The sequence below is a fragment of the Lupinus angustifolius genome, chromosome LG03 (genome assembly GCF_001865875.1).
Source record: "Lupinus angustifolius cultivar Tanjil chromosome LG03, LupAngTanjil_v1.0, whole genome shotgun sequence".
NCBI classification, from domain to species: domain Eukaryota; kingdom Viridiplantae; phylum Streptophyta; class Magnoliopsida; order Fabales; family Fabaceae; genus Lupinus; species Lupinus angustifolius.
In genome coordinates, this window is record NC_032011.1 from 1,109,507 (window position 1) to 1,121,668 (window position 12,162).

Consider the following 12,162-nt stretch of genomic DNA (forward strand, 5'->3'; position numbering starts at 1 on the left):
TGTCATATCCTAACTTAGTGTGTTTTTAATTTATGAGTTATTTTCATACAATGATTATTAGCTAAAACATAATCAAATAAATAACATTTAATTATACAATCTTTGAATGCTAAAAATATATTCAAATATTTATACACAATGAACATTAATCTAAAATAAAACATAAGCATTTAAGAGATATGCTAAAAAATCCTTATGACTTTATATGATACTTATAAACGTAATCACAAAAAGTATGATGCAAAAATAACTCCTTATATTTATAATTTTATATAGAGAATATAGAGGTGAGATATTATCCAATACAATTTGAATTTTATTTATTGAGTTATTTAAGAATCAAATATTTTCTATAATCACACTTTCAACAAATAGATACTTATACAAACGCATTTATAATTGTTAATATTCTACATATATACTCAAAAATCAATGTTAATATTGCACCTATATGAATGAGAAATATAATGTTTCAATACATGATTTATTGATATTATAAAATATATGTATATTATATTTGCATTATGCATAAACAAAGAAGCGACCTGTGCAAGTGCACGGGTACATTGTTATTATTTATAATTATTATTATCAATAATAAATTTAATGTGTCAACATTGTAAGAGTTCAACTCACATCTACAAAAATGTGAGTTTGAATCTCACATGTTATGCACTTGTTTACCTAAACTTTTAATGATACATATTTTCTTTTAATGATAATGTGTGACACTGTATCAAAAATGAATATTCGTAAATACGTATACCTCCAGTTCCTTAAGTCATTTGAATGAGTAATGATACTCATCAACTAAGACAAATGCATACAGCAAACTTTTTTTCATTTCACTTGGCTTAGAGCAAAAGTAACTCCCAACTATTACCAAGAAAGGAATGATACTAATATCTGCTTTCCCTAGAGTAATATCCCCAAACTTATTATGTATTAATCACACAAAAAAAAATTAAATATTCATAACTTTTTCTATTCTTATTTAATTGTAATTGGTTTGAGACAATACATCCTTGTCCTACTCTAACATACACATAATTTTCACTTTTTCATCGTCCTATTATAGCTTATTCATCTTATTTTCTGAGTAATTCCTTAACCTACTCATTGATATTGCTAACACCCTTTAGTTCATCCTTTTTAATACTCCAACGTGAGGACTCGTTGGTGGATATTCTAAATTCCATGAAATCCTCAAATGACAAAACCAAAACTGATCTACATCTCCAGTTTAATATATAAGAGGATGAACTATAAAGTACTCCCCTTTACAACAAAGCAACCAAATTTTCCTACTATGTTCCATGTCTATATTCGCCATGCATGTGGTCCATGGAAAAAAAAGTAAAGACACCTTTGCATAAATACCAGTTACAAAAACAAGGGAAGTAGAAGAACTAAGGAAGCATCTTTGTCAACATAAGCAGCATTTGGGAAGAATCATTATTTTCTGTATTAACCAATCCATGTTTACAATCCAAGGAAATATATAGATTTGAAAGAAATACAATCAAGAATAAAAACTAACTAAATTTAAATCAGGCAATCATCTCTTTTTCAGCTTGTCTACATTCACAGTGGCACGAATATATAATGAGGTAAAAGCCTCAAAAGAATGTGATATTAACTCTAGTAACTTGTAACTAACTGACCCTAATGAATATTGTTGTACTAAGCGCAATATGAAAAAATTCAGGGCACTACAAAACCACAATACCAGGAAACAAACAACCAGTCCGCGGAATCTCTTCATGGTCACTTGAGGAGACCTGCATTTTAAATCAAAGAAAATGAAACTGATAACACATTCGAAAACCCTCAGGCTTACGCTTAACCATAAAAAACGTGCAATGCAGAAACCCACAGATGACGCACAAACAAAAACCAGGTTTTTATTAACACAACACAATTCATCTATGCTAGATCGTTTTATGAAACCAAAGATGGTATCTGTATATGGTAATAAATCAATAATAGCACAAAAAAAGTTATTCGATTGTCTGTAAATTCACTAAACAGTCCTGACTGATTTTCACATTTGATTTCAATAAAAAAAATAAGAGGGCAGAGCATGTATGGTGAAGGTAATGCGATGGAAGTATTATCTTGACCTGAAATAAGTATCCCAGAAGCTGGAACCGGCCTAGTGATGTGGTGCAAGCACTGTCAATAAAGAAGAATATTCATGTCAGGGCTCATGACCAATAAAACAGAATCTAGAAAGGAAGCATCAAGTTGAGGTGACGTTCACAATTGAGGCCAATAATATAGTTTGAGTTCACAATCTTGCATATTAAAGGTATGTCCAGGATGAATTCAGAAAGCTGGGTATCTAAAACATTTATATTCTAAAGGGTACTACTACCGCTACCCAATAAACCAAGATGAATGACCACTCATGCAACTTTAAGAAGATAAATGTACCCTACAATTCTTTGGTGATATTAACCTCATGATCACAAGTCACAACAGCGAGATTTTAAAGGGAACACTTGGCATTATTATATCCAGAACATTTCATAGGGCAAGTTAATAAACTAGAGCAATGTCCAACGAGGAGGAAATGTTAAAAACTCCCAAGCCCAATAATGGATAGCTCAGTGGAATTTAGGGAGGATAGATATACACAGTCTCACTTTCGCAAGCGAAGAATCAGAATTTGAACCCATGACCTTCAAATCAAAAGACAAACAACCTTACCGTTGCCCGAGGCTCACTCTCTACAGTGGACATTATTATTTTATAATTTCCTCCCAGGTTCCCAAATATACAACCTAAGTGTGGTAAAGTATATAACACCTTAAGGGTCCATTTGCGAGTTTGGTTTTGGAGGGGAATAAAGAAAATGGAAGGCTCAAGAGTCATGAGATACACTTATGAGATGGCTTTGAAGCCTTCCCTTTCCCTCCAAAACCCAACTTGCAAACAAACCCTAAAAAGTGAAAGCAAATACAATGGTAGGACTCAGGTGGTAGAAATAGTTATAGTAAAAACAATTGTCGAATTGGAGTTAGAAATGGCACTTTAGAAACAATTAATCACCAGAACAAAATTTCGATTTTCACACCACCCCAACCAATCGCTTTTAGGCTGACGGGGCTCCTTCATTATTCGTACCCCACTCTTCGTCAGCCTCGTTACCATTAACGAGTACTGCACCATCTGTAGAATCAGCATCCACTACAACTTCCTCCTCTTGGCTTCCTTCCTCTCCATTTGGTTCTTCCAGTGCCTCTGCATAGTCATCTTCTCCATTTTGCTCTGTCAACTACAACAAAAGGACAAGAAAAAGCATAAAGCAACCGCCTAACACAACCACTAAAGATTTACTGAGGTAATTCTTTCTGCGGCAGAGAAACAAATTAAAATATGTAGCTTCTGAGAAATTTTGGTAAACTTTTGTTAGCCACGTATTTAAAATACCTCGTGACTAGAGTCCCCATTCTCAAGAGGCTCGTCTCCTTCTTCAATCTGCATGTTTCTGAAAGCTTCAACAAGGGTAACATGTGACTTGTCAGCATGGCTGATGTACTGCTCTGCAGGAGGGTAAACATTCCTAAAATAAAAGATCAAGATTAAAGAATTAGTAAATATTTCTTGGAGATGTTCTGTACACAAACTAGCAAAGCTGCAAGACACAGGCAAGAAAATCTGAATTCTCCATACCGACCTTGATTCTGCAGCTTTAGATTCAACGGCAAGTGCAACTTGCCAGTCTTCAAACAAATTAGGATATTCCTCAGGATCAGCCAACGATTCAGCAGCTTTTGGATTAACCTGCACAAAATATCAAACAAATATAAGAATACATAATCTCTTAATCCCCAAGCTATCTGTCAACTTGATAAGAATACCAGGACAAGGCAGTGAATGAGATGAGAGTTCCTACCCACTATATCATGCTCTCAAAATAAATATCAAGAAGTTCTATCATTAGTAAATACTATAAATCTGAATCAGAAACTACCTTATTAAGATCTTTTCTCCATATTGCCACTATCTCTGAGACCTTGCTTGGGAGATAAGAACGAGCCATTAAAGCTGCCTCTGGAATTCGATTGCTGCAAAAAGCATAACCCAGTGATATGTACAGCTGCAGCTTAACCAAATCCCCTGCCAGCAATGTCATAAAGGAAAAAGAGCACAACTGTATAATATTACCTTTCTACCAACAGTTGAAGGCAGTCTTCAAGTTTACCCAACATAAATAAGCAAAGGAATGAGACATTGTTCTTCCCTTGCTCCTTAGCAAGGGTGGCAAGTTTTGATATTCCTTCAGCATCTCCTAAAGAAGAATATAGCAGTAACAACCCACTCAAATCCATTGCATACTCTAAACATTCCTCAGCCATTGCCAACTGCAAGAACATACAATACACTGAGCTAGTATAACAAGAGATATCTCCAACAAGAATCAACATTAAGAGCTGCCACAATCATAACTTACTCTGACATCATAATAATACACTAGAATCTAAACACAACCTCTAAGTTCTAACATTCAACCTAGCTACCTTAAATAGCCCGTAACTAAAATCTTCATAGCCTCTTGCATCTAAAAGCATAAATAAGGCCTGTATCCATCATGTGCACATGCTCATATTCAGCAGCACGTCATAAATTCACTCACTTTAATGCATTTGGACATGGATATTTAGGAATAAAATTTAGTGAAATGTCAGAGGAATCACTGAATTTTAAGATTCAAATCACATAGAAAAACACCTTTCCACTAGACATGGCTAATTCTCCCAACTGCTTCCATTTAGACTCACTCTGCACTTCTACTGCAATACCCTGCAAGGGCAGAAGATGAATATTACTCATGATATAAAATGATAAATCCAGCTTATAAAGAGAGATGAAGAAAATTAAATAACGAAGTTAACAAATTTTACTAATCAAGTATCATCTCCGCATTGACTAATTGGATGAACATACCTTTGCAACATCTAATCTTCCGAGCTGTATTGCTAAATCAAATTTGTAGTCTGGATCAGTAGCAACTTCAAGAGCTTCCTCTATCATCCCTCGTGATTCCAGGAAACGAGCAACACTAACATAAAATCAAGTATTACAATTAGGACACAGATCACTTATTAGCACCAATTGCCAAAGGAACGTGTAATAGTTATTCATACAAGATAATGCATTAGTATCAAAAAGCATGACAAGCAAAGATCAATAATGGGCAAGTAAAAAGATTCTCTGGTCAGCCACAGAAGATGCACTTCCATTTTCCAGCACACTAAAATTCTTCCTCTTGGGATCAGACCAAAAGATAATATACATGATTTTATGAAGCATAATTTTGTTACCAAGAGCATTTTCTAAACATATTTCTACATGTTGTAAGGAAAATAATCATTCTCTTATGTAACACAAGGTAACTGCTACCTGTTGTGATGCTCTTTAGGAATTGATGGTAGAACTTCATTTGCCCTTTCTAAATCACCACGCATCACAAGTGTCTTGTACTCAATCAAGCTTAAAAGCAGTGTGTATCCAATAACACTGAGAAACAACCAACAATAAGAAAATTATTCAAGATTACATCAATTCGGGATTTTACATAATCCAATTAAAGATTTCACTTACTTAAACTCTTTGTCAATCAAATAGACCCGACTTTGGTTTGCAAGATATCCCAACAGGTACATAGGGCGGTCCAGATGAAACATCGTAGTTACCTAAATTCACAGTGTTATCCATCAAAAGGTCTCACACAACCCTTGTAGTTCAATAAATGTGTTCTTTTTTAACTTAGAAGGGGCAGAAATTAATACCTCACCACCAACACAGTAATTAAGTCTCCAAGAGGAATTGTTGTAGATAAAACAATCCCCAACCCAGATGCCTGTCCTGACACGTTCATTCATTTCATGAAGAAGCTCAAAAGCATCTTCAACACCTTCCTCATCTACAGGTCTTCCACTATCTAAGTGTGATGCAACAACATCACGCTGCAACAAAGGAAGTTTAAATGTTTACCATGCTTCACCATTAACATGCTACCAAATATTCAATCAGCAAAAACTGTATGGGAGAAAGAATGTTCTTCGGAGAAAGCCAACAAATATAATAAATGGATTAAGTTTACATGAATCCTCACATTGTACTTCAGAATGTAGAATGATGTATCACTTGCGATTGTTACAAGATCACCACTATCAGCCCAGTAGAGGTTCTGGCACCAAAACATTTAAATAAATAAAACGAAACAAGGAATACAAAGAAAAAGAAAGAAAGAAAAAAGTAGATATCACCTAATCAAAGAAACTTACCTTCACATTGACATCAATGCGATAGATCAACCTGCATTCAGCCCAATCATAAAAGCAGATAAAATCATTTGAGCACATCGCCAGCAAAGTGCCACCGAATATTCGTTCAGCTGAAAATGTTGGTCGGACACTCCTCTTTTCCTGAAATAACCATTATTTGCACTCCATTTAAATTATCCCGACAAAAACTATTTTGTTTTGATGACAGATGAAACAACAACCACCAAGCCTTAATTACACTAGGTGGGGTCGGCTAATGAATCGAATGAAGTATGACACACCATAATGTTTGATTATAAATTATATTTATTAACAAAGCATTAATCTCTAAATCCTTCCTAATCATTTTGCTAAGGTTTTTTGGCCTCCCTTCACCTCTAGAAATTGGACTAACTTTCATTTGCTTTACTCTCCTTATTGTGGCTTCTAACGGTCTCCTCCATATATGCCCAAAACACTTAAGGCACAAATCTACCTCCTTTTCTACAATATAAGTTACCTCAACTTTTCTCTAACGCATTCATTCCTAACCTTATTTTGTCTAATGTGTCCACTCATCCAACACATCATCTCTTATTCATTGATTTTATTCTCTTGTTAACATTTTACTGTTGAACATTCAGTCTTATACCATTCCGGGTAGTTGTGCGATAAAATAAATTCTTTAAGCTTGAGTGATACATTTCTATCACATGACACCTGAAGCACTTCGTCATTTCACCCGTCCCACCTGAATCCTCCTATGGTTTACATCTCCCTAGGTTTCTCCATTTTGTGCTCTCACACCAGTGTTGACCTCGTCATACATATCCTCAATTGCTCGAGTGTGGATTATCCTAACTCATTTCTTTTTTAAAGCTTTTGACACTACATCTCTAGGCACCTTATCATACGACTTCTCCAAATTAATGAAAATCATGTGTAAGTCCCTTTGATTCCTCCGATATCTCTCCATCAACTGTCGTAGCAAGTATACAACCTCCATGGTCAACCTCCCCAACATAAAACCAAAATGATTTTCAGTAATACACTTCTCTTGATGGGAACCATGCCAGGCAGTTAACAAAAATGAAATATAAAGAAGAATTGTCATTGGACTTGCAACACATTTGTCAATGACTTGTATAAACAGAATCATAAAATTATAGCCAGCATAAGCCTTATATTACAGACTCCTTGTCATAAACAGTACAAGAACAGCAGGACTCAAGTTACCCTTCAGCTTGTTGGTTCTCATTACCACTTTCATCAAATAAAGCACAAGATTGAAGAGTAAATAAATTTTTCTTTTGAAAAATATGCAAACCTGGAAACTTTTGCTGAAAATTTTAATCTTCGATGTACTTTCTCTGATAGCATATTCTCCATCCGTAGACCAAACAAATTCCAGTGCCGAACCAAATGACCTATTTCTCCATGCCAATGCAGTGTATATAATATACTCACCATCTCCACATACAACAACAAATCTCCCATTGGGGTTGTGCTTTAAATTCTGAATAAATAAATAGATTGAATCAACAGTCAGCAACCATACATGAAACAAACACATATTACTGATAAGGAGAAGTGCCTAAAAACTCCCTTCTTTCAATATAGATTAGAGACTACAAAAAATAGTTCATACTGCTTATTTAATGCACTGACAAGCTTTTTGTATACAAATACATTAAAAACTCAGGTAGGGTTCAAGAAATATGTGAAAATAGTGCATAAAGAAGTAGATGAATGCACCAAAATGTCTGATTTGATAACTACTATACATGTGCCTGATTCCTAAACACTATAAAGGGATGCACAATCAAAGCAGAAATTATAAAAATAATAATAAAAGAAATAGAGAAGCCACGCTAAAGAATGCAGCATAAAGAAGACAAATATTAACTCACTTGTGGGTAGAGATCACAAGTGCCCAACTCCTTAACAGCCAAAGGTAATCTTTCTCCATCAGCAATCTACGAAGCATAGTACTTGCATGTGTCACTAAAAGAAAAACAACTTTACGCTTCTTGCTTGCATGTTATTCATACAGAAAAAAGAAAGTATAGTACCTCCACATCTACTCCTACACTCTTTATATTGACAGTCTGAATTTCATTATGCTTAGCCCAAATAATTTTCCCACTGTTGTCCATGCTAGCCACAGGTACTTCTCGACCAAGTTTGACCATAATTGTTCCTTCGTCATAGCCAATCACAACCCTATAGAGAAAGATGTTTTGATAATTCAAGTCACGGGGGAAGAATGGCAATAAGAAGATTTAATTATTAGACACAAATTGACAATTGTCCCACTTAAGGGCCAATAAAATATGGGACTCAAGTAATCTTATCCAAAAAATCTCACCGACGTGAACCCTTCAAGTATCCAATAGCCCATACTCTTTCAAGACTGTAGTTCAGTGTATTCTCAAGCCTGCAAGCAGATTAAACCACCACGAAACGTTGAATTAGCGAGTTAATATATATCCATAGTCTCAAATATACTTCCACTTCCACCTAAATGTGGTATAATCTCAAAAAGTGAAACATAAATTTTTATGGAAGAGAAGATATAGATATCAGACAACATTAGAATCTGCCAGACTCAATCTTAACCCTATCTAAATTTTATATAAATCAAGACAATACAGTCACAAAAAATAAATCCTTCTAATATTTACAGTAAAAAACGAAATGAATCAACAAGTCAAACATAATATCATAAAACGCTCAAAAAACAAAAAGGTATGTCAGAATAAGGCCCAATTCTAAAAGATCAAAAGTTAAAACCACAGCCACACTATTCAAGTTCCTAAAAATGTTATGATCACGGGAGAAAAAGCAAAGGAACATGTCAAAGAGAATGAGCATAAAGATAAAGAGAAAAAAAATGTATGCACAAACAGTGTATGAGCTTTATACACTATCACTGCATCACCCAGCATTCATGTTTAACCATTATTGACTCTTCAAAAAAAGTAATACAAATAAATGGTAGATGATGTAGTGATTGTGTATAAATCTTTACACTGACAATGTATAGATATTACACCCAAAGATAAAACTCAACTCAGTAATCTTTGCATCTCAAATTACCTATAAGTTGTTGAGTGCCATATGCGTACTGTGCCATCCTCGGAACCAGTAATGATTATAGGAAGTTCAGGATGAAAGCAAACAGCAGACACATTGTGTGTGTGACCTTCTAGAGTCTGGACACAACTTTTGGTCTGATAATCCCATACCTGTTTCATAGGTTTTATCAATGTTATTCCAATTCATATACATATTTACACATCAAAACACATAGGCAAATAAGTCAAGGAAAAGAAAATGAAATCAAAGATTGAAACAAACCTTGGCAGTGTGATCATCAGAACCAGTGATGAGATAAGGTTTGTCACCACCTGTAAAGTAATCAACGCAGTTCACTCCTTTTTGATGGGCATCCAATGTAAAATTCGGGTCAGGAGAGCCAAGATTCCAAATCTAGAAAGAAGATAACAGAAGCATTAATTCATTATATCATAGGGGCATAGAAATTGGAAGACAAAATGAAAAAAGAGGAGGAAACAACTGGCAATAAGAACACATGTTTACCTTTATAGTGCGGTCAAGAGATGCACTGGCAAAGGTGTTGGTATCTTTAGGATTGAATGTCACTTGCATGACATAATGAGAATGTCCCTCAAATATCTGGGTACAAACCCAGCCTTTTTCCCAATCCCAAAGTTTTATGAGCATATCATCAGATGATGACAGCACATAAGGAAGGGTGGGGTGAACTGCCACACACCTAATGTAATCTGTATGTGCCTCAAATACTTTGACTTTATCCATTGTGTTGTAATTATATACACGAATGAACATATCATCTGCGCCAGCAACAACCCACTGTTTGCGTGCAATAAACTTGGCTGACCTAACTGCAAAATCCATGTTGTATATGCCCCAGTGGACTTGTATTGTAAGTAAGAAATATAAAACAAAAAGTATGCTTCAAGCAAAGGCCTCAAGAGGCAGATATGCAAACAAACAGACAAATAATGGTTCGTCTACCTGGTAACTCTGTAACCTCAAAAGATTTGGCCATTATCTGAAATAGCATCAACAGAAATTAGTGCTAGTTATACAAGGAAATCTACATAGAATTCAACAATAACCCATTTAAAGTAGAAGCCTTCTGAAATATAGAAACAGGAGTTGGAAGCCATCATCTCTTAACACCAATCTATGGATAGATTAGAAACTGTGAAGTACAACTTGCAGAATGTACAAAGTCAAAAACCAAATTAAAATTCTTCGAAGCCAAATGCTGATGGTAAAATCTACAATTTGTCATAATTTACCAAACAACACAGTTGAGCCTCAAACAGCTCAACAAACAAAAAGCATGCACATTCAAAATATTCACAAAAAACAGAATTTAATGTAAAATACTCTCCCAATACACAAGCTCCGATCAACCCATTTTAATCGAAAGTACTTGGATTATACACATTTTGGGAGGGCATCGCCATTTCAATTATGCACTTATTAATGAAAAAAGGCAGTTTGTTCATCAATTTACGTACCAGGATACAAATTTCACACAACTCCCAGTTATATGTAATTGCATACCTGAGATTGGTAGTTCCAAATACAGACAGTCCCCGAGTACAAACTTGCCAGAATCCTAGATTAACAAAGATAAAGTCACACACCTCATCAAAACATCAAAGTATCACTATTTACCAATCACTCTAACCCCCACAGTAACTAAATCCAAAAGTAGACTCATAAAATAAATCAATATTAATGACAATAGTTATAGATGCATGGCGCACTTGAATGGTGAAATCAATTGCAGATATTCCTAATTATAAAATTAGCTGATATCACAAATGAATTTCAGAAATAACAAAGCAAAGGATAAGGCATTACCATGGTTCTGTTGGATGCAGATCCACAGATTTTACTCTTTCCGATCTTTGCGCAAGCTTTCGCTGATCATACATTATGATAACACGTTAGAATAAGTAGCCAGAAAGCTAAACATCCACATTAGGCTTAGTTTCCGATAAATATAATCTAGAATCAAACAATTCTCGTCAAAAAACACAAACAAACATTGAATCAGAATGGAAAAAAGAACAGTACCTTGATTTCGAGTCTGAGAGGCTGCAAATCCAAGCAAAAGAAAATAAACAAACGTTAATGCACGATTCCACGGTAGATCCCATTGAAATTGAAATAATAAGTGCTAATTAATAGAATTGAGAGCCTCTCAAATAACAACAAACTAAACAAACGTTAACTAAACACATTTTATCGCATTTACATAAAACGTTCGAAATTCGAAGACGTTAATGCATGATTCAACACTAGATCTCGTTGAAATTGAAATCATAAGCAAAATTGAAAAACTCTGATTTGAAAATCGAAGATCATGAAATCGAAGCGAAATAAGTATAGATCTAAGGAGATGAAAGAGGAAGCTCACCATTGCAGTAGATTGGAGAATGAATTAGCGTTGATGGAGAATTCGAGAGGAATCGTCGTAGATCAGAAACCGAATTCAAAAAGAGATCGAGTTCAGTGAGAGAGGGGAATTTTTTTTGTATTTGTAAGATAGCACGGTGTTAAAATGTAAATACTATGAGGAAGAAAGAGAGTGGTGCTTTCTGCAGTTAAATGTGAGATTACGAAAATGCCACTGGTTGGGAAATCGTTATTGTAAGTGTCACACTCACACCGTGTGCGGTGAGGAAGAGAATCTAACGGAGGTTACTTATTTGACGGAGGAACAAGGGTCGCAGTGACGTGACTGACACGTGGCACCTCGGGCCCTCATTTTTCTGTATTATTTTTTCTTCTAAAAAAACTTTTTTGATTTTATTTATTG

At 34.9% G+C, this 12,162-nt stretch overlaps 1 protein-coding gene across 6 annotated transcripts; it reads right to left on the reverse strand.

Annotated features, from left to right (window-relative positions):
* Positions 1,442-11,913, reverse strand: LOC109342843 (coatomer subunit beta'-2). Of its 6 annotated transcripts, none has more exons than XR_002107124.1 (26): positions 11,761-11,912; positions 11,418-11,438; positions 11,202-11,263; positions 10,899-10,953; positions 10,338-10,374; positions 9,879-10,204; positions 9,636-9,767; positions 9,375-9,523; positions 8,644-8,712; positions 8,348-8,498; positions 8,186-8,251; positions 7,603-7,791; positions 6,297-6,437; positions 6,125-6,199; positions 5,799-5,975; positions 5,611-5,702; positions 5,410-5,526; positions 4,954-5,068; positions 4,738-4,809; positions 4,174-4,370; positions 3,980-4,073; positions 3,683-3,789; positions 3,436-3,568; positions 3,055-3,280; positions 2,124-2,175; positions 1,442-1,781 (listed from the first exon to the last, which is right to left on the reverse strand). XR_002107124.1 is itself a non-coding variant. In XM_019580865.1 (26 exons), exons 1-25 carry the CDS (start codon positions 11,761-11,763, stop codon positions 2,156-2,158), a joined length of 2,751 nt encoding a protein of 916 aa, XP_019436410.1. In that variant the 5' UTR covers positions 11,764-11,913; the 3' UTR covers positions 1,442-1,781; positions 2,124-2,155. The 6 variants fall into 6 exon arrangements, 5 of the variants coding, with proteins under 5 accessions (XP_019436410.1, XP_019436411.1, XP_019436412.1 ...); XM_019580865.1 differs by having other exon boundaries at positions 3,130-3,280; positions 11,761-11,913; XM_019580866.1 differs by having other exon boundaries at positions 1,442-1,808; positions 3,130-3,280; positions 11,761-11,913.